Source organism: Acomys minous (genome assembly GCF_964271855.1).
Source record: "Acomys minous genome assembly, chromosome: 4".
NCBI classification, from domain to species: Eukaryota; Metazoa; Chordata; class Mammalia; order Rodentia; family Muridae; genus Acomys; species Acomys minous.
The window spans coordinates 75,454,793-75,477,654 of record NC_140486.1 but is presented as its reverse complement, the minus strand read 5'-3'; the positions used below and the strand labels follow the sequence as shown (position 1 = coordinate 75,477,654).

Genomic DNA, 22,862 nt, shown 5'->3' with positions numbered 1-22,862 from the left:
TCCATGAGAAAGCAGAAGCACCAGAATTAAAAAAAAAAAAAAAAAAAAGGATCAGGCATGGAAGGACCTGGAGAGAGAAAAAAGAAAAAGAGAAAGTCGGGGGGGGGGGATCCATTCATTTTCAGTAACAACAACATAATAAAGTAATAAAAATAAAAATGTTTAAGTGATTAAGAATAAGACAAAACTTTAGACTTTATTTGCAAAGAGAGAAAGAGAAGAGCTTTGGGAATTCACTCCCATAATGACAGAACAGTGGGCTAAGTGCGGAGGGAAAGATGGGCAACACTGATCCAAAGGTGGCAGTGCAGTGCTGCTCATAGCAGGGGAGTGGGAGCGGAAGACCCATGCAAACACAGATTCTACTCCTAAATCGGACTAGGTTTGAGCCATCCAGACCCTCCACCATACCCGGGAGATACATAACCAACAGATGCACAAATCATAACACAAAAACATAATATTTTTAAAAAAAAAAAGCATCACCCTCCTCCAAAAGATCATACTGAAAGGTCTTGCATTTGAGACTCACAAGGGACTGTCCTTTTGGGAAAAAAGAATTAACACCATGGAAAGACAGCCCAGCATACCTATGAGAGTTCAGACCCATGACGCACAGGGGGTCCTTTCTTACGGCACTGGTTAAATAGATCATCAAAATTTAAAGAATCAACGAGAAGCTTGATAGTTAAACTGTACCACAAATCTAATGGACTTAGTGGTTCACTTGCACACAAAATACTCTATCCAACAGATAGAGGGCACACATTCTTAGCAGCCTTTGAAACCATCTCTAAAATGGAGAACACTCTAGGCCACAAACTGAGATTTAAAGAATCAAATAATTTGTGGCCTTATCAAACAGTAATGGAATAAAACTAGAAATTAACAGCAACTGAATGTAAAGAAGCTAGTGACAGTACTTAGAAATGGAACGGTACATTCTAGAATGATCAGAAATCAGAGAGGAAATGTTTCAGTTTTCCAGAATCAATTGAAAAGTTCCTAGGACCTTTGGGATTTAACTAGAACAATGTTCAAAAGGAAGTTTAGCGCTTTGGGTGCTTGCAGTGAAAGAGCAGCAGTAATCAGCTCAAGTAACCAGCAAATGAGACACCTCACAGTCTTAGAGAAACTGCCACAAGGTCATAGCAAATAGTACAGCTCAGGACGGCAGCTGATAAACAGGGGTAAACAGCAATGCACAAGTCAAAGAACTGTCAATCTAAAAAAATCAGCAAGAATGACAGAGCCCTAACCAAGCCAAAACAAAGATTATAATTAATAAAGTTAGAAGTAAAAAACAAAACAAAACAAAGAAAACGAGTCCACTGAAATAAAGAGGATCATTAGGCTATACTTTGACAACGTATTGCGGTGGTTTGAATAAGAATGTCCCCAGAGTCACAGCACTGCACACTTCCCCCATCAGTGATTTCAAAGTTGCTCTGACCCTTATCTAACTTTGGCGTAAATTATGGTTTTTGTGTTGCAGTTTAAAATGCCTTATCCCTGACTTTGGGCACTAAGAGAGTTTTCAGAGACAGGAGCCTACTTTTGTTCTGGCCATCAATTTAAAAGGACTAAAAATTTTAACTGGCTTAATCAGAGTGCTTGCCAATAACTATCTCACATGGGTGCCGGGAACTGAACCCAGTCCTCTAGAAGAGCAGCGAGTGCTCTTAAGCTGTAAGGCATCTCCCCAGCACAGGGAAAGAGATCTTCTGGGAAGGGAAAGAGGGTCATGGGACAGAGGTGTCATGAACGCAAGAGCATTAGCTAAGGGAGGGAGGAAGGGAGTAGGGGAGGGGAAGAATTAGAACAAAGAATAGCACTGTACTAACAAAAATGTCACAATAAAACCCATTATTTTCATGCCAACTTAACAACTAAATAAGGAAGTCCACAATAGCATAAGTAGGAGAAAATGACTGTTTTTAATTTCTCCCTCCAAGGGTTTTAAGTCTAATATGTACAATTCTGGTTTCCTTCCTATTAAACTCCAACTGCCTGCTGGAGCCAGCAGTTCAAACTAAAGGTATTCCTATCAAATTAACCATGCAGGCAAACCCAAATTGACCAAGTTCCTATTTCTCACAGACTCTTCTGTCTTTAATACTTAGCCTTATGAAATCTAGCGTGCTAGACAGTGTGCTGAGCTCTTCACACAGGAATTGCTTTTAAACTCCAAGAGTGCAAATGAGACACTACACAAGCATTCATGATCACATTGCCAGTTAAGATGTGTAAAATAAATGTAAATATTCTCCAGATCAAGGAGTTGTTTCTATCGACCTCTCCATCCTGTCCCATAAAAAAAGCGACCAGCACCAGCACCAAAAAACAAAACAAAACAAAAAAGAGGAATAAGGAAGGTTCTTATACATGATATTCCTGAGAATATATCACAAAACATGGCCAGAGTCACAGGCTGACTTGGAGGCCACTACAACTCAACACAAAAGCACTGCACAGATGTCTGCCTGACTGCTGCTCAACTTCAGGCTCAGGCCACTTTCCTCACCAGTCACAGCATCTGAGGCTCCTCTTTACTAAGATCTGATAAGCTCCATCTTATTTGTGTCTTTACAAACTTTTGCCCTCAATTCTGCAAATATGTATAATTAGTCTTTGAAAAAAAATTTAAGGTTAATAAACGGTGCTAAAGGCAGAATAACTGAGTGATTAAGTCTCAAAAGTTAGAGATCTTTACCTTAAATGTCCTGGCCCAAACTCACTGTATCTCATCACTGAGTCCTTTACTGCAGTGGAATCATGGAGACAAATTAATTTTAAAGACTTCTTAAAGCTCACCAGTGAGCTGTCAAAGTTGAATGACAAGAATTGCTGAAATGAGTAAAATGTGTGACACGGCTGGCTGTCAATGATCACATGACAGTAGCACCTGGGGGTGTGGGTAACTAATTCAGTCCTGTGACAGCTTCAGTGCCCATCATTAGTTATGGGAATGCGCTGGAGCTCTGCAGTGCTTCTGGAGACTACTGAGCTCCTTTGAGATGGCTATCAAGAATCTAGAATCACTTTAACTACAAAGTAGTCACACAGCAGACATGTCAAATCACTACCTTCTGCATTACTAGGCCTGAAACACTTCTCTAACCATGCTGTGAAAAAAAAAATCTGTGTACAGGTAACAGATTCAACAAAGAAACATACCTTTTTGTTCAAAAAAGAAACAAACAAACAAACAAAAAAACCCCCAAAATTTAAAATGAAAATGTTATTACTTAAAAGACACACAGGAGGGTGTTTGCTGTTGTTGGTATGTGGAGCCCTGCCAGGTTGAATTCCCTGAGACAGCCAGGCTCGCCTCAAACTTGCAGTGATGTTCCTGTTAGTATCTCATCCTGAGTGCTAGAATTACAGGTGTACATATTACAGGGAGGAGGCCTGTATTTGTGCTAGGGTTCACAAAATATCCTGGGACTATTACCTTGACAACATGTACCTCCTCTAGAGTGCTAAGTGGTTGGTTTTTTCTTTTTCTTTCTTTCTTTTTTTTTTAGGGTGGGGGCGGGGCTGGGGGGAGAACAACCAAAAACCTCTAAGAACTTCCTTAATTCCTCATGAGTATTTATACAACGAACTGAACTTATGGAATCTAGTTTTAAACAAGATGATAACACAGAGCACAAAACCAGAAGGGTGGCTGATGATTCTTTCTCAGGCAATGTACTACCAGCTATCATGTAAAGAGGTCGTAACTGAGCCAGAAGCGGGGGCAGGCACTGTAACAATTACACTGGGATTTTAGATCAACTGGGAAGAGGTTAACCTGGGTTCTTAAAATTCACAAGCTTTTTTTTTTTTTTTTTTTTTTGGCCACACATAATAAGGAAGGCAAAGCTGAATGGCACAGCAGAAAAACAGACCTGAGGCCAAACCCAGATCTTAGGATCTTTACTACTGAGGCAAATCCTCTGCAAAAACAAGTTACCACCTATAAAAATGGAAATGATGCCTCACTAGTTTGTTACAAAGTTAAAAGTATATATAGAAACTAGGCATTGCTAGAGACACAGAAGAAGGCAGACAAGGATGGGGATGTGCCATAACCAAGCCAATTACTGTGTCTATTAGCAGAGAAGAACAGAACGCCCCGGGCACCACACAGCTATAATCCTAGGTCTTAGAAGGCTGAGGTAGGAAGATGAGGCATTCAAAGCAGCCTGGGATTAGTAGCAAGAGCCTATTGGAGGAGTAAAATCTCTTATTAGTGGTAAGGGCCTAAGAACGTAATTGTTATGTGGTACTGGGGACTGAACCCAGGGCTTCGCATACGCATCTTAGGGGCTCCTTATGTTGCTAGTCCTGAACAGCTCTGTAGTCCAGGCAGGACGTAAACTTGCCACTGCCTCCAAAATAGTGGAAGTCACCAGACAAACTACAAGGGTACCCCATATTATCATGTGAGACCATTACGTAGAAGCATAAGAGGAATTCCTTTCTAATACTAACAATTACCTAACAATAATTGGATTTCCTTTCGGGGCAGGCTGTTTGAAAGGATGTAGGTTTAAAGACCTATCTCTCAGCAATCTGTTTGAGGCCTCGAGGGCCATAGGCTTCCTCGACTGGGGAGAACACTGGACAGTAAACCTCCATCATCATACCATGCATGCAAAGCAATGTCGGCACAGGTGGTGCCCGCTGTACTCCTCGAAGACTGCAGACTGCCTCAGACACTGTAGGGTACGGTAGCCAACCGACACATGGGGAGCTATGAGCATTTAAAAATGCCTAACAGACCATGGGTTTCAAACTCAGCACGAAAACATAAAATTTGATTTTTATCCTGATTACAGCACAAAGGCTATTCTGGCTTTATTAGATGAAGTAAAATTGTTTAACGTAATATGGTTATGAGATAAGGTAATATACAAGAGGCTTATTACAGTACTGTGCATGTAAATCCCAAAAGAACTGAAGATGCCTTGCCTATTGCTCAGTGAACAGCAGCCCAGCCCTCCCCTTAAGCCACACCCAGCCCTCCCCTTAAGCCACACCCAGCCCTCACCTTAAGCCACACCCAGCCCTCCCCTTAAGCCACACCCAAAGAGAACACTCAGTAGGGCTTGGGTTCAAGTCTTCACTCTCAGAGATCCTGCATGGCCTGAGTTTAAGACATTCACCTAATCTCACCCGGACCTTTACTGTTCCTGCAGGTCTTCACAATCTTTGTAATGTTTCAAAATAATTTTTTCTTTTTCTTTTCTTTCCTTCTTTTTTTTTTTGGTTTGTTTTTTTGTTTTGTTTGTTTGTTTGTTTGTTTGTTTTGAGACAGGGCTTCTCTGTAAGCCTTGGCTGTCCTGGACTCACTTTGTAGACCAGGCTGACCTGAAACTCACAGTGATCCACCTGTCTCTGCCAAAATAATTTTTTCAAATTGCTTGCTTTACCCCATTTTTTTCTTACTGAAGCTTAAGAGAGATCATGGCAACTCATAGCACCTTGCCACCACCCCACTGTGTCCTATGGTCCTGCTGCACAATGATTCTCTGTTGCCTCATCCTTTATGCAGCATCAAGTCCAAGTCTCCTCTCTCCCACCCAACTCCTGCGGCCTGAATGCTTATGCTTTCTGTAAATTAGTAAAAAGTAGGGCCCTCTGGGATAGCTCAGATCACGAGAGTGAAGGCCTCATGACTGGGATACAAGTGCACACAGGGGACGCCCTAGAGGCTTCTTGGTTTCTTTGCTTTGTGACAGCACAGGACCGAGGTGCCACCTGTGAGCCAAAAGGTAATCAATCCCTCACCTGCTCCTGAAACTGCTTGGACCTCACACTTGCCAGCCTTGACTCTGGAGAAACTTCTGTTGTTTATAAGCTTCCTGGTGGGTGGTACTTGTAACAGCTGCAGCAGACAAACTCATTAACACTTTCACCTCCTTTTGTCTATCCAGTCTCCCTACAAGGATGTTGGCCTTGAAAGCAAAAAGTCGTGGGCAAATACTTTCCCTGAGCCTTCTTATGTCAGCAATGGTCTCCTTTTCTGTGCCTAAGCTTGAGGGAGTACCCTTACCTACTGTTACAAAATCCCCATCACCAAATCATTTCTAAAAGTTGCCAAACAGCTTATACTACAAATGCCTTTACACAAGTGTACGGCGATGATCTCTAAGAACAGAGAACTCTTTCCTTCGGACCTATGCTGCTTTCTCCCCCCTTTGTTTTGGTATATGGGCTCACACCCAGCATCTTGCACATGCCTAATGAGGGACCATATTGTTCATGTCCCAGATATTTCCATCTATCTGTCGCTAATGTCTTTGTGTGTTCTTTGCTTTCTTCCAGGATCTTGAGCACCTCCCAATATTTCTTCCCTTTTCTTAGGTATCTTAGTATTCCAACCTAAATCTGTATGGCCACGTGAACCTGTTCTTCCCGAAACAGGCCATTTCTAACAATAATTGCCACTGCTGCCTCAGGCAAGTGTCTTGCCCCCTCAACCTTTCCACTTAGCTTTGCTGTCTTTAAATAATACATTAGTATTGGTGGTCAACACTGTCAGTCAAGACTTCCATTTCCCTCTGTTAGGAAACTCCACTGGTACCCCCACTACCGAGCTCCCCCTTAATCAATCAGTTCCAGTGTCAGCCACAACAATCCTTCCTGATTACCCACTGGAATGACCCTTCTTCCTCCCACATTCCTTAAGTACCTGGCTTGCATCATGCATAGGATGCTTGACATATCCTTACCCTGAATTACATAACTTTCTGAGTTCAAGGAATGGAATCATACACTATGTATCTCCGGAGGCAAAATAAATAAGAGCAATTACAGTACTTTAATCCTGGTGACCAGTCCTCGATAAATGCAGACCCTAGGAATACATTTAGAACTCAGTGTCTGCCCTCCCAGCAAGTACCACTGCCTCAACTTCCTCCCTCTACACGTTTAATTTCACACTGGCGTGCACATTAGATCATTCCCCACGGCAGCATGCCTCCTGGCCTCCAATTCATCCTTGACCCATCATCCTATCTCCTCCTACCAACTTCTTTCTGGACCCTAGGGCCTGCTTCTAAATATCTCACTTCGATGACCTAAGAGACAAGATAAATTTTAGTATATCTCTAAATCTCTTTCTAGAATTCCCGTTTGGTAATAAAAATTAATAGGCAACATAAGAACGTTGTATACTATCTTTTATAATCCTCAACATACCCCATTCCTCTATTACCAATGGAATTGACGAGCTTGATAACTTGCACAAGATGATCTTTCTAAGACAGAAGTATCTTCTGGCTCTGAAGGCCGTATCTCAATACTGACCAAGTAAGCAAACTAGAAAGCTCAACAATACTGTAAGAATTCTCACCCTGTACACACAGCACCTGGTCTTGTCTCTGCTGCTTCCTGAGTTTCTCAGAAGAATATTCTTCCCAGTACCACTTCTGGTCAGCCTCATGTTATTGCTCCTCTCAACAACTTCAATAACTACCAAACTGATACCTGGACTTGAACATTTACAAGCCGTTTCTATAATTTAAATATCTTTGCTAGCCTACTTTAAATTTTTAAAGATTTTTTTAATTGCTAAGTATGTTCAGTCCAAATTTGCTATTGCTGTATCTCTTTAATTTCATTCCATTTTCCAGACGTACACCAAGTACTAATCCACCCACACTACCATGTGGCTCTCCTTACCTCCATGTGGGTCACATGACACCTTCCTTCTGGGATGTCTTGTGTCAGTTCCCAAAACTCTTCTTCTCTATTCCAATCTCCCAAGAGATTAGACATTTTTTCCTCATTTTTAATTCAAACCCATAAAAGGCTATTTTATTTATTTGTCCCTGGCTCAAACAGCTTTGAAATCAGAGCGTCTATGTTGAAAACATATTCTGGAATGTGGCATATTATGGGATGTGCACTTACAGACCTCTTTTCAGAAGCAGAAGGCTTAATGCCAGGCTTACATGTCACAGCACAGAACACTTGGAGTGTAAAAGAAGAAAAGAAAAGAAAAAAACTCTTATCTACAGAAAGGAATGAACACTCCTGGAAGTGTGCTATGATCAGAAAGTCAGTTAAGAGAAACTAATGCATCTACAAAAGGAAAGAAATTAGAAATCTTGGATATTTGGAAGAAAACAACAAATTTTAAAACAGAATAAATCCAATCCAACATAAATACATCATATCTACACATACATGCCTGCATTCTGTCTTTAAAATGTTTTTCAGTTTTTGAAATAAAAAAATCACAAACTTTTATAAACACAAATCACCAAAGTAAAGAAAATGTAATCTCAAAGATGATTCAGAAAGAAAATGGATTAATCAAGTCTTCTTCCTCTCTTTTTCTCAATGAGATGAACTTGTGGTATTCACATTTCTTCGGGATGTACTACACATGACTGTCTTCATCAGGGATAAAGACAAATTGATACCTTTTATGGGCGGTAACACACAGCACTACAAGCAGCTAAACGCTCAAGCAAGACAAAACTCTGCTGTCCTGCACCCTAAGGGTCTGAACTCCCCACGACTGCCTGCTAACCCAGAGGGCTTGGCACACGTGCGCGTGCGCGCGCGAGCCCAGCACGTCTGCACCTGGCCCGGAGAGGCGCCTCCAGCCTCCCCGAGCATCTCCGGGCGTGCTCCTTCGCCACGACACTACCTTCTAGCTCGCGCGAGGTAAGGCATTCACCACCCACCGCCGCGGGCAGTCCGCAAACCCGGAGCCGCCGCAGGCCCCACTTGGCGGGACGTCCGCACGACTGCAGCGCGCGCGTGCGTACGGCTGGACGGGCGCTCGCGCGCCTCTTCGCCCCGCCCACCGCGGAGGGTTGGGTTGGGATTGGCGCGGTTGACAGCCAATCGGCTTCCGGCAAACGCGGCTTGGCAGCCTTCCGGAAGCGGCGGACTGACCAGTGGCGCTCTGGCGTGAGGACGTGCGGTCGCTGCCGCCGAGTTAGTCCTGCGACGTTGTCGGCCGCCGGGAGCTGGCGGCAGGTAAGCTCGAAGGCTCCCGGGAGCTGCGGGACGGCCGGCCTATGGCTGAGTGGGCTCGCGCTGTGCAGGCCAGGTGGTCGTCCGCCATGGGCCTGAGGGAGGTGCAGCTGTGCCTGGCTGGGGTGATGGGACCTTGCGATGGCGATGCGTGGGCGGGGGAGGCCCGGGTAGGAAAGTCTTTGTCTGCCGAATACCTGCTGGGAAAGGTTTTCCAGTCTGGCATAGGTGGCAGTTTGAGGCCTCCTTCCAGCGGTTTTTTGTTGTTGTTGTTGTTTGTTTGTTTGTTCGTTTTACGTTCTGTGGGGTGTTCGAAGTTTTAACATTTAAAAGTGCACTGGTTATATAAGAAAAATTTACACGAGACTTTCCCCCAGTGTAACTTTCATCTTTGCTGTTCCATAGATCTTGGGAAGCCGAAAAAAACCACTATACTCTAGAACCAGGATGAAATTCTTTTCTGCAATCTGTACAATAGAGGGATGGTTGTGTATTTTTGAATGGGAGCTTAAATGTATTCAGTTTGATTGTATCAAATTAAACTCTTAGACCACAATAAAATGTATGCTCACGGTGACTGAGTGCTAATAATACCAGTTCTTTAGTGTTTCTTCCTGAAAATAAAAGGAGAAGAAAGCCAGTTGAGGGTAGGGTGGGGGGAGGGGGGAGGGGACATAAAGAAAAACTAATTAGAGAGTTTGGCTAAAGAAATATTGAGAAAGATTAGTGGCCTTATTGTGTTACAAATTTGAATCCTAACCCTGTAAATTTTTTATATTTCATCAACAGAATGTTACTTCTAGGTTCACTATTTTAAAAGGGGCACATAGCCAGTCGTTAGTGGCTTACACTTGCAACCCCACTACTTGGGAGGCTGAAGTAGGAGGAAACCTATGAAGTTGAGGACAGCCTGAGCTACACAGCAAGACTATGATAAACAAAAAAAAAAAAAAAAAAAAGGAGGAGGAAAGAAAGTGTCTTTGAACTCTACCTATGGTTAAAATGTTCCATTACATATTAGCATCTGCCCACTCAGACTGGTTGGGCGAGTTCTGTTCCCACCAGTCCTCCCCCCTTTTAAAATATTATTTCATTAGTGATTATCATATTTGGCAAAACTATTCACACAGAGAAGTAAAAGTAGTGTGTGAAAAAATAATAAAAGGGAACAAAGTGATGACCAGAAAATACAGCTTTGAATAGATAACCCCATATGGAAGTGGAAAGAACAGGAATAAGTAGAAATAAAAAGGAATAAATACCCTTGACGCATGGTGTAGGCATGCACTGAAATATCACAGTGAAACCTGTAACTTGCGTATTAAAAACTAGTGTTAGTTTATTCTGTTCATTTATATAGCTCCTGGCTTTCACTCTGGTTACATATATATAGTTCGGTTTTTTGTTTTGTTTTTTATTTTTAAAAGAATTTTGAAATAGTGTATTGCTCTATGGCCCGGGCTGACCTCAGACTTTTGGCAATCCTGCTGAGTGCTGGGAATACAGGAATATTCCAACACCCTGGGATCCAGTTTGAACTTTCTTTCCCATTATTTCATTTAATAAAACTGACAGGCAAAAAACAAGCTTTAAAAAATAATACAAGTGAGTCTTGTCCACCTGACTGTAGTGTTACCTGCTTATGATGACTATTGCTTACGTTGGCATCTGTAGACAGCGTGTTTTGGAGATGTGTGTGTTCCATGTTAGAATGAGAAGGGGGGGATGCAGTAACGTTCTTTATGTCAGAATTGTGGGCATTTAGGTTTCCAGCTATAGCACTTTTGCTTTGCTTCTTTCCTACAGAGCAAACATGAATGTTGGAGTTGCCCACAGTGAGGTAAACCCCAATACTCGTGTAATGAACAGCCGCGGTATGTGGCTGACATATGCTTTGGGAGTTGGCTTGCTTCATATTGTGTTACTCAGCATTCCCTTCTTCAGTGTTCCTGTTGCTTGGACCCTAACAAACATAATACATAATCTGGTAAGTGTTCCCTCTTATTTTAAATGTGTAAAACTTTAATGTTCTGCATCAAAGGGTTAAGGGGAAGAAGCCATGACACTCTACATAATGAGTACAGAGCTTCGATTTGGAAAGATGAAAAACGTTGTGGAGATAAATGACTGGTTTCATAGCAACATGAAGATATTTAGTATTTAATACATTATAAATAAACACTGTAACTTAGAGGTGTTTGGAGGGTGCCTTGCTCTTCAGTACTAGGAGTTGAACTCAGCCCTGTGAATGCCAGGCAAGCCCAGCAGCACAACTCTATATTCTGGGCTAGAAAAGTCACCTATTTAAAATGTACAGTTCAATACCCTGCATTGCAAAGATAAACAAATGCATATAATTCAGTGTTTGAGACAATGTGAGTTAATTTTGAAGAATTCAAATGGTTGAGACTTTTTTCTTCTGTCACAATTTAACATTTGGTATATTTCTAAGACTTTCTTCTCACATTGCCATTTTAATAAAAATTACATTATAATTTAGGTTATGTATTAATTCGCTAGAATACTTGAGCATTTTTTGTTGTTTAATTGAAGCCTAATGAAGATCGTTGGTTTGAATTCTTGCAAAGTCTTTCTAAATTAAATATACCTTCTTTATTCAATATAACCTTTTTGTTTGTTTCTCTGTGTAGCCTTGACTGTCCTGGAACTCTCTTTGTAGACCAGGCTGGCCTCGAACTCACAGAGATCTCCTGTTTCTACCTCCCAAGTGCTGGGATTAAAGTGTGCACCACCACACCCAGCTCAATATAAACTTTTTAACCTGAGCGCATTCAGCATTTTATAATACCCTAAATATTTCTTGTTGATTTTCACACTCCTCTAGTCGCTGTATGCATTAGCACTGCAGATCACAGGTTTCATTGACTACTGAGCATCTTATTCATCCTGTGAAACTGACAGTTAGGAAGAGAACCCACTCAACACTCTGAGGGTGGCTTAACTTTTAAGTACTTACTAAAGTAGAATGGAAATGGAAAGATGCAATTAGTGTAGAATTTCAATTGAATCCAAATTGATTGTATGCTTATTAGAGCAGGAGAACAGAAAGAAATAAAGGAAATGGGATTTTTTTTGTTTGTTTGTTTACAGGTAATTTATATCTGGAATGTGGTTGACATTGATCAGGACAATATGCTATACCTATTGTAAGTGATAGACTCTGGTAGAGCAGCTCTATTGTAAGACATGGAGTCACCAGGCATGGTGGCACAGGCTCTTTGATCCTAGCATTAGGGAAGCAGAGGCCCTGTGAGTTCAAGGCCAGCCTGGTCTACATAGCAAGTTCTAGCAAAAGCAAAACTCCATAGAGAGACCCTGTCTCAGAGAGAGAGACTATATTTCACCATGTTCCTCCAGATGGTTTTGAACCCATTGGCTCAAGTAATCTTCCCAAGTAAAATGCATACCGCCATACCTGGTAAATAGTCTTTAAATAGTGGTTTCCAGAAATATATGACACTGGTCGTATCCTTTTGACCAGAACTCTTATTTTGGCTTCTGTAGGATCATTTTGTCCTATGTATACCCCTAGTTGTCTTCTTTATTTCCTCCTGTACTATTTGTATTATATCCATCCTTTTCTTTGTCTCTCCTTGTGCTGTTCTATCTAGATCATTTCACCTATCTGCATTTTCAGTTTCTATCTGTAGACTAATGCTTGTAAGTAGATCACCTTGCATTTGAAAGCAAGCACAGAAATGGAGCTCATCACAGTCCTGTGATAACCCTTACCACACACAGTGCCTGACTTCCCTCCAGGTCTCATCTAAAGGCTTTACTGCCTGCTGGACCAATGGATTTCAAAGATAAAGCAATAGATAGATAGATAGATAGATAGATAGATAGATAGATAGAAAGAATATGTCACCCTGACCTTTCTGTGAGCAAAGGGTACTCTAGTAATAGCCACGCCAAGGTAGTTAGGTAGAAGCCAATGTTCTGTGCAATTAAGACATAGTCACTTATGTTGCATTGTGTTAATACTTTTTCCTATGTATGCTGTATTTACTAATTCACTATTAACTCGTCTGTAGCCTCTTCAGATAATTATCTCAGTAGTGTTCCTCTTAATATGCCTCATTTCTGCTCTTTTTTATTCAGATTTAGAAATATTTTTTGAATGTGTATCTACACAAGGCCTCTTTGTAAGTCCTTTGAGGATTCGCCTTTGTGTTTATGGTAAAATCCCAAGCTCTTTGTGTGGTATAATTCATCATTACAGCATACGGAGAGAGAGTCCATCTCTGTTCATTAGTCCCTAAACTAATTATAGGCTATGTTCCAGCAGTTTGGAAACGCAGTATTACCTTTTAGCCTTCGCTTCAGCTTTTCTGTTTTTTTTCCTCTTTCTGCTGTCTAATTCCTGTCCAGCAAAACTACTCAGATTTCACCTCCTATGGGCTTCTGTAGAACCTCTGCCTTTTGTTATGTGTTCATAACAGTTTTGTAATTAGGAGTTTAATCTCAGTTGTTGGTTTACTTTGGTGTTTGAGACAGGCTCTCACTCTGTCCCCAGTCCTTTAACTCTTGGTATTCGTCATTTTTCAATTTTACAAGTGCTGGGATTTCAGGAGTGAGCTGCCACATCTGGCTTCTTTATATTTTAATAGCTGCATTCTCTCATGATATGTGTATATATGTGTTTACTGAATAAACAAACATGTTTAAATGTATTCTAGACACCATATCCATTCCTCCCTCCCTTGTTTTGCACCTGATTGGCTTGAAATTGACACACAGTCCATGATCATGAGCATACAATGGATAGTGGGCACAGTATAGGAAAGCATGCTTCTCACTAATTCACCACACTAAAAAGCCTTAAACTTAACCTAACCATCCATAGATGTAGCAATTATGGTGTGACTGCAATTTAAAGCTCCCTTTGATGATAGCTCCCATTTCAGCCAATTAGAATGTGAAGTATAAAGCTTTTAACCATGTGGAAGTGGAGCTAATCACTGTGTCATGTAGAAAGTGCACTGCTCTTCAGAGCCTGCAGTGATTACCTTTAGTTGATGCTACCGGTCATACTTTTAGTTTTTTAAGATATATCTTATTTTCTGTATTTGTCTGTATGTTCACAATTGCATTCAGGTACCTGTGGAAGCCAGAAGAGGGTATCAGATCCCCTGGAGCTGGAGTTAGAGCCAGTTGTCAGCTGCCTAACATGGGCACTAAGAACCCATCCTTGGTCCTCTCAAAAGCAGCAAATACTCCTAACTTTATATATATATATATATAAATTCCTTCTGCCCCACTGTAGTTCTTTCTTAAAGATGAAGTTAATACTTCACACAATTATCAGTTCAGCTATCTAATGAGTCAGTATCTCTGTATTTTCTTTTCCTAATTATTTTGGCTTATGAATAATAATCATTAATGCTTTTATGTATGAGTATACTAAGAGTGTGTGTGCACGTGCATGTGTGTGTGTGTGCACATGTGCATTAATGGGAATTGATCTGGGATGTCACACTTGCTAGGCAAACACTACTACAAAGCTAACTAAAGTGCAGGCTTTATCTTTTTTCATTGAAAAAGGTAAACTTTTGAGTATCACATTTTAAACTAGTTAGAACAATGTGGTTTGAAGAAAATAGCAAAAAGATTGCTCTTCCTAGATTCTAAGAGGTAATGTTATAGAGTAGTTCTTTTTTCCTTATAAAACAATAATAGTTCTTCAAAAATATTTTTAAATTCTCTTATGTTCAATATAAAACTACATCCACATTAAAGCAAAACATAATTATATTGTCTATTAACTAGTACAAAGGACTGTGGGAATATTTTTTATGTTTTATGAGTTAATCTCCTGTCTCAATCTGTCTCTGTTTATCTTGTTGATTTTGTTTTTTTTGAAATAACTGTATTACAATTTGTTTCTAGTTTCAACTTTATGAAAAACTATACTGTCTGGTTTTTAAGTTTTCATGGTTGGGATTGAACCCAGGATTTTTTTAGGATAAGCATGCCAAGTGCTTCACTGTCAAGCCACAACCTAGCTCCATAGCAGCTTTATTGATGAATGATCTATACACCAATGTCTACCCATTTTAAACATAGCTGAATTAAAATTTTAACTTTTTTTGAGACTTGCATACTATATTTACACCATTTCCACCTCCTTTCCCCTCTTTCTGTGCCCCCATACTCCCTCTCAAATTCATGACCTCTTTTGTTATTATTGTTAGTGTGTGTATATAAGTGCAACATGCTGGGTCCACTTAGTGTTGCTTATATATAAATGTGTCGGGATTGGATAACCAATCAGAGGGCTCATTCCTGGCAAAGACTGGTTCCCTCTTTCTCAGCAACCTATAGCTCTCCATCTAGAGGTGGGTCCCATAAGATCTCCATCTCATGGGGGAAACAACAACAGCTACTGTTGTTATTGTTTAGGTAACCATACTATTGAGAATTCACAGGTGCAGCTTCTCTGTTACATATGGAAGACGCTATCTTACAGCAGATGCCCTGGACCTCTGACTCTTACATCGTATCACATCATCTGCTGCAGTGTTCCCTGAGCCATAGCTGTAGGGATTATGTTGTAGGTGTGGGTGCCCCTTAGTCAGTTGTTCTGTGTTTTGACCGGTTGTGGATTTCTATAATGGTCTCTGCTACAAAAGAAGCTTTCTTGATGAAGTGAGAGCCACACTTACCTATGGGTACAAGGATAAGAATATGTTAGAAATTTTACTGCCTTAGGAGAGTGACAGTAGTAGGTTCTCCTCCAGAGTCAATGACCTAACCGGCCAAGAGTGCTTCCAGGTCAGTTCCAGCTAGCTGCCTCCAAGTCCTGTGTCTGAAATGTGTGGTGTATCCAGCAAAGGGATCTTTAGAAGTTCTGAAGGCAGCAAAGGTCAGTGGCAAAGGTTCTTGACCTCCCTGAGCAACACCTTAAAGGGTGATTTCCTCTGCCTGGAACTGGGGGTTTTGTTAGACAGTTTATAGCTCTTGGAGGGAGCATTATGACCCAACATGGAAGAGCCAGTTCTTAATTTTTGAGAAGTTGTACACTAGACAATTTAAAAGACACTTTCTATTTCACTATCTGTTTAGTGTATGTGAAAATGGCTTCCTGGCATTTGTGATGCAAACACACCTTGCCTTAATGTCATCTTCCAGTATGTCCAATACTTGTTCTATTTTAGGTCTTATTCCTCAGGTATTGGGACCAATGGAAAACAAACATCATACAAATAACACATATCATCGTGCTGAAAAAAAAGGACTTACATATATGTATGCACCTAAGTGGGAGGTTAATTATTACTGAAGGCTTACTAAGAAGTTGTCACTGAAGCTGAACCATCATGGATGAGAGATTCAGAGTGGTAACATCAGAGCTTTAACCTTTACAGAAAGAGACCATATACTTTCTGAGTTTTCTGGCTGTGACATGGGTTTCTGCCCTACCTCTCATTACTTAAACTTCCTTTTTGTGTCTCACCATCCCTCAGAAGATGGACTTTCCCAAGGCTAGAGATATATCTATTTCAGCTTCGTGTGCACATGTGTTCTAGGGCCTCTACACATAGGCCGCTCACTAAATGTTTTTAACTGATGTACAAAATAATGGGTCTCATTATGACATTTAGCATATGAATACTATGACTTGTTTATATTGTCTACATATTCCTGGAATCGTCCCATTTCTCGCCCACTAATACCCTCTACTTTCATGTTTCTAAATCTTCATTCCACATATGAGAAAATACGCATATTTTGTTATTTCCTCCCACCCCCTTGTAGTAGCCCTCTTCCATCCCCTCACTCAACCCTTCCTCTTCCCTCATACTTTTTCCATTGAGTTCATGTCCTATGTATGCAAATATACTTGGAGCTAGATTCTGCAAGTTAGAAAGTGTGCATTATTTTATCTTCCTCTCAGTACCCTCTTGTTACCTTCCATTTTGTAGTTTATATTCTGTTTTTGTCAGTTACAACACACACACTCATGCATGCACGCGCACACACACATTCATTCAATATTGGTAAATAAAACTCTTTACACACACACACACACACACACACACACACACACCACATTTTCTCTATCCATTGCTTTGTTGATGATCATTTAGGCCACTTCCTTTGCTATTTGAAGAGTACAGTAATAAACATAGATATTTGTTTAATGAACATGTTGCTTTTGATTGGTCTTGTATTGGTTTTCACCAAATAAAACATACCCTGGAAAGCTTTATACTTCATAGAAACTTGATCATAACTTTTCACTATTATAAAGAAACCTAACTTGTTGCTTTAAATCATATACTCTTTGACAAATAGCCTAGAGCCATATTTGATTGTAATGATAAACTCTGTGTGTGATAGACCCTCTGTTGCTTGCTTTTCAGGGGATGTATGTGTTCTTGCATGCAGTAAAAGGAACACCTTTTGAAACTCCCGATCAGGGTAGAGCAAGGCTCCTAACCCACTGGGAACAGCTCGACTATGGAGTGCAGTTTACATCTTCTCGGAAGTTTTTCACAATTTCTCCAATAATTCTGTAAGTGGTAGAAATGTTAAGATATAATGGATTGGGTAAGAGAAAAGTGTTTATCAGATTTCATTGAATTTTAGAACAGTGTTTTTTTTTTTAAGAACCTTTATCAACAAGTAGCTTCCGTAAAAAGAGTCATGATAAAGGCACAATTTTTAACAAGTTGGAAACAAACCAGTTTTTACTTGAATCAGTACAGCTAGATGTACTACTGGTCATCAGTGAATCTAACATTCTTCTTCTTTTTTTTTTTTTTTTCTTTTTTTTTTTTTTATGTATATGGTATTCTGCTTGCATGTACATCTAACATTCTAAGATACACAGATCAAAAACATTTGTGTCTTTGTTTTTTCTAAGAAAATTAAGAGCACACTATTATTCTATATTACATATCAGAGTAATCATCCTAAGCAGTGATTTGATGATGATGATGATATGATAATTATATTGGCTACCCATCTCTATTCAGATAAGTTCAGTTCAAACTTCTTGAGAAAAGAGTGGCTTAGAAAAAAATAGAGACCAGACTCTTCAGTTGTGAGACTGACCTAGATTAAATCCTGTATCATCAGTTCAGCTTGGTTTGCTCTTATATAAAGTTCTAACAAGGGATGGGATAGCTCACTTGGGAGAAGGCTTGCTCAGCATGCCCAGGGCTGAGGTTTGACCCACAGCACCGCATGAAAGTGCATGGTAGTGCACACTTGTACTCCCAGGTCAAGAACTTGGCCATGCCCACATAGCTCCTTGAAGGCTATCCTGCGTTACATAGAGCTTTTTTTAATGCTCAGCACCCAACCTCTCCTCGAAAAATCAAACTGATGGTATTTAACTTAATAGTACTTGAGGCTAAGACAGATGCATTATTTGTAAAGCATCTACCAGAATCTGGTGTCTGTTTTCCTCACAGTACCTACATCACTCGTCTCTCCATCTGAATATTTTATTCCTACCCAATTCCTACCTAAGCATTTCCTTGAATGTTTTTATGCTTTTGTTCAAATTGATTCAAAATGAAATACCATCTCCTGTTTTCTCCGTTGGCTCTGAGTAGGTATAGTTAAGAAATAAATATATATTTTCCCCACTTAGAAGTTTGTAAGTCCATATATTGCTTTGAATACAATACTCAATAGCTTGTATGTGATATGCATTACATGTAACACTAGCACACGGACTTCATATATAAGACTATATCCATGATAGTATCAATGCAGTGTGAAGTAGGAAAAAAGATTTTTTAAGAAAAGCAAGTTTTCTGTAGATGATTTCATAGTTAGGACATTTTCAAGAGAAAGGATCATAAAGCAATAGATGTTTCTCCTTCATATTTATTAGAATTTGTGGAAATTAGTTGGTTTTGTCCTATGTAAAACTTAAACCCAAAAGGAAAATGTCTCTAAAATTTAACAGAAGTAAATGTAATAACAGATATAATGGCTAGACAGTCCTAAGTGTGGCATTGGGCTATAGTGGTTTTGAGCTATATGACATTGGCCTTACACGTGCTAGGTAGACAATATAATTAGGATATTTCCCGAGCCGTTGTAATTTTGGCCACTTTCTAAAAAGCCTGAAGTTCCTCATCTATAAAATATAGAAAATTGATGTAAATTATACATAAAATTGCTTGACATGAATTTTCAATTAGAGATATACTAAAACGTCAACCAAGATCTATGTAGACGTAGTCTCCCTGGTTTTCAAAATATAATTTTGACCCAAAATTGTTAATTCTGATTAAATTTCTTGCATAATTAAAGTAACGTTCAAGCCATCTATATAGTATTTTTTTTTCCTTTTTATCCTTTTGTGGCACTGAGAATCAAACCGAGGGCATCTTGTAGTCAGCCTTGATCATTTTCAGAAGTGCTTTCATAGGTGCTTTAATGTGTCAGGTAGATGTGACATGCAGTTACCACAGATTCTTTTGAATAAAGAAAGAGACTCAAGCTACCTTGAGTGTAGCATATCCTTAATTTCAACACTATGGAGGTACATGGGTTCGAGTCTGATCTACTTACCAAGTTCTAGGCCAGTGAGAGCTACTTTTAGGCCCCAGCTTGAAAGAAAGAAAAAGAAACAACTCATCTGTTAGGTTAGTAAAGATCTTATGGCTATTTTTAGTTAAGAACCTGGGTTAAACTGAAGCTTCTGTCTTCTATTGCAGGTCTCTTTCACACATCTTAGCAGATAAACTGCTTTATACTGATTCTACCTGGGATTGCATTTCCTCAAAGAGTCATCTAGGTTATTTTAAGAGTGTGGTAATTTCCATACGCTCTACACGATGTTACTAATTTTCATTAAAAGAGAGTGTGGTAAGGTGAAAACATGCCAACATTCATAGTATTAGCAACAAGTCAATTGGCTTACTGAATGCAGTGGATAATGCTATTTTCTTCAGTTATGGAAATATACAACAGCCTTCAAGTATATGAAAGCATGAAGAAAGATTTTGCAGCAAAAATTGAGAAATAGGGGCTGCAGAGATTGCTTACCAGTTCTAACCACTAGCTATTCTTATATATAGGGTTCAATTCCCAACACCCTGATGGCAGGTTACATCTGACTGACATGCACATGGTACACAGACATACATGTAGACAAAGCACTCATACACATAGTTTTTAAAGCTTTTTTTGGTTGAGGCATTATAGAATTTCTAGAAAAGATATGTATAGTCTTTCAGCAGATGTTTTTATTTGTGGAGACAGCTATCCTTTCCTAACCATATTATACAAAACATCACCTTCTGTGATATAAAGTGTAAGAAAATGTACTGGCCTACAATAGCGGAACAGATGGCATTTTCAGCTGCATCTTTCAGGTGTCCAATTAGACTGTTAGAGACTGCTCAGCTATCGTTCATTATCAGCTGTCATCAGAAGGGTAACTGAATGTGTGTTTCTTTCAAAGATACTGATTTATGCATGTGAGATAAAGTATTTCCCAAGCTTGTACTAGTTGTTTGTGATTTACACTTGAACTCTCATAGGCATGAGATAACTTGGAAAGCCATCTTCTTTCAAGGATGCTAAACATCAGTGTGCTCCTTCCTATACACATTGTAAAAATATAAGATATATACCTAATTTTTAATTCCCAAATTAAAACGTTTCATTTTATTTTACGATCAAAATGATTTTATTTTTAGGCACTTGTGCTTATTGCCCCTTTTTATAGTATTTATCAATTCTAGGTAATTTCATTTTGGGATGCTATGTGTATTTTAACTTTTTATCTCTGCAGATACTTTCTGGCAAGTTTCTATACGAAGTATGATTCAACTCACTTCATCCTAAACACAGCTTCTCTCCTGAGTGTACTTATTCCCAAAATGCCACAGCTGCATGGTGTTCGGATCTTTGGAATTAATAAGTATTGAAATGTTTCTGCAACTGAACAAAACTGTTAGAGCTACTGTATTTCCTATATGGAAGGAGTAGTTAGTGAACTGCACTGTTTCTGTGATAATGTGAAATAAGAGGTATTTACTTACATTGGAGGGCCAAGTGCTGGTCCTTCCTAGGCTGTCTTGAAGTGCAGAACTCTACTTAAGGAGGCCTCTGTCTAATGTGCTTGGTATATTTCTGAGAGAGGCTTTACAGGAAGGCTGGGCAGGCCCAGCTTATAAGTTGATGGTAGCACAATGAGGGTACAGTAACTAAATCCAAGGAAACAAGGGATTTGTAAGAAACCTGGACCAGCTTATAGCAAATGGGCATTGTGTTAGGGAAGGAAAATTCCAATCATTCATAGTCAGCTTAAGCAGACTTTTAGAAAGCAGAATCACCTGTATACACATTTTTATTACTGTACACATTCCACTTTATATGACATACCCTCTTGTTTTATACACACCACTTCCTACTATACATGTGTATTTTTTGTTTTCCTGACTTAATATTGTGTGCTGATAAATGAAGTCGTGTTTGCACTTGTTACGTCACAGAATTTGGGAAGGCTCGACTTCGTGACTCACTCTGATGGGAGATAGACAAGGCTCCGAGTCACCATTCTCATTTTGGAACAAAGTGGGTTTTACTGCTTTTCCAGAATAAAGCTGCTAAACCAATTAAGAGAATAACTTATTTCACATAGTTGAGGTTTGGGGTAGCTTAAAAGTATTGTTTAGTTGTGCAAGTTGGTAGTCTGTCCTTTAGAAAAGGAGATACAAGGTGGAGCCAGCTGCAGTGGGCAGAACTGAAGTAGTGAATTCTCTGTTAGCAAGGCTGAAGTAACAGATAACACTGTCTGGTCTTAGTCTCCTGCTCTTGATCCCCACAGTTTGCCCATTAATGTTTCCTTTAAATGTGTGAGTCTCAGTGTAGACAACCTCAAATGGTACCTATATCCACAGCAACAACTATATTGAATTCTTTTGATTTGGGGAAGCTTCCTAGAGTTGCTAGCATTAATTGTATGAAATTACTACTATGAGAAGTAAATACATTTCTAAAATGTTGTAAGATAAAGCTAAAAAACTCAATAACATAAGATTGAATATTGTCGTAGACCAACTTATAAATCAGTTTGTGGCAATAAATAGACTTAGGGGTAGTGATCATTGTTTCATATTTCAAAAGTACTGAGTTTAGAAATCAGTTGTATAATACTGCCTTTGTATATTTGTCTTTTCTCATGTGTTTTTAAACTAGTAATCGATGCTTTAATAAAAAGTTTTCCTTGGTGTAAAGTTATTTTAAAAGTCTTCTAAAACAGTCATCAGAACTACACTGACACTTTCCAGATTTATTTTTTAACAACTGAATTCATAAAATTAGCTAAAAATGTTCCTTTGTAAGTTTGAAACTCACTTGGTAGACCAGGCTGGCCTCTAACTCAGAGCTCCACCTCCCCTCTGCCTCCCAAGTGCTCGGATTAAAGGCGTGCACCACCGCCACCTAGCTTAACTTCACTTTTAAAAGCCTATATACTGAAATAGAGAAATTCCTCCCCCTGTTTTCTACGCTTTTTACTTTCAATGCTTTAAAAAATACTCACTAGTAACTCTATGGGGGCTTGCTGGGTTATGCTATTTTCATGCTACAGAGTGTGCAAACAAACAAACCGTTACTTCTCTAGAGGTGCTTACAGTATTGAATAAGCATTAGTACAACTCTTATCATTGCCCGTAAAATACAGTCTCTCAGTTCTCCCACTTTGTAATGATTGCTCTAAGATTGACTTTGTTTTTTATTGTGTAGAATGTATATGAATTATAAAGCTAAACACAAGAGGCAATGAGAGGAGCCTGTGACACTCTTGTCCCTTGTAAACTCTCAGTTACCACTTCACCTATTTTGATTTGATGGCTACGTCACTGATTCACTCTATGGTCACA

General features: G+C 39.5%; 2 protein-coding genes across 5 annotated transcripts in view; one reads left to right on the top strand and one right to left on the bottom strand.

The window, feature by feature from the left end:
• Positions 1 to 8,791, bottom strand: part of PMS1 (PMS1 homolog 1, mismatch repair system component) — a 94,694-nt gene extending 85,903 nt beyond the window's left edge. For 2 of the 3 annotated variants that reach the window (XM_084780752.1, XM_084780754.1), the window contains exon 1: positions 8,651 to 8,791. The gene's annotated coding sequence lies outside the window, so the exon portion shown is untranslated. The other variant, XM_084780753.1, reaches the window with a different exon arrangement.
• A 74-nt stretch (positions 8,792 to 8,865) lies between these two features.
• Positions 8,866 to 22,214, top strand: ORMDL1 (ORMDL sphingolipid biosynthesis regulator 1). Of its 2 annotated transcripts, none has more exons than XM_084780913.1 (4): positions 8,866 to 8,985; positions 10,789 to 10,969; positions 17,370 to 17,521; positions 20,768 to 22,214. In XM_084780913.1, the coding sequence occupies exons 2-4, from the start codon at positions 10,796 to 10,798 to the stop codon at positions 20,901 to 20,903; spliced, it is 462 nt and encodes a 153-aa protein (XP_084637039.1). In that variant the 5' UTR covers positions 8,866 to 8,985; positions 10,789 to 10,795; the 3' UTR covers positions 20,904 to 22,214. The 2 variants fall into 2 exon arrangements, with proteins under 2 accessions (XP_084637039.1, XP_084637038.1); XM_084780912.1 differs by lacking the exon at positions 8,866 to 8,985 and adding an exon at positions 9,017 to 9,152.
• Positions 22,215 to 22,862: the final 648 nt, after the last annotated feature.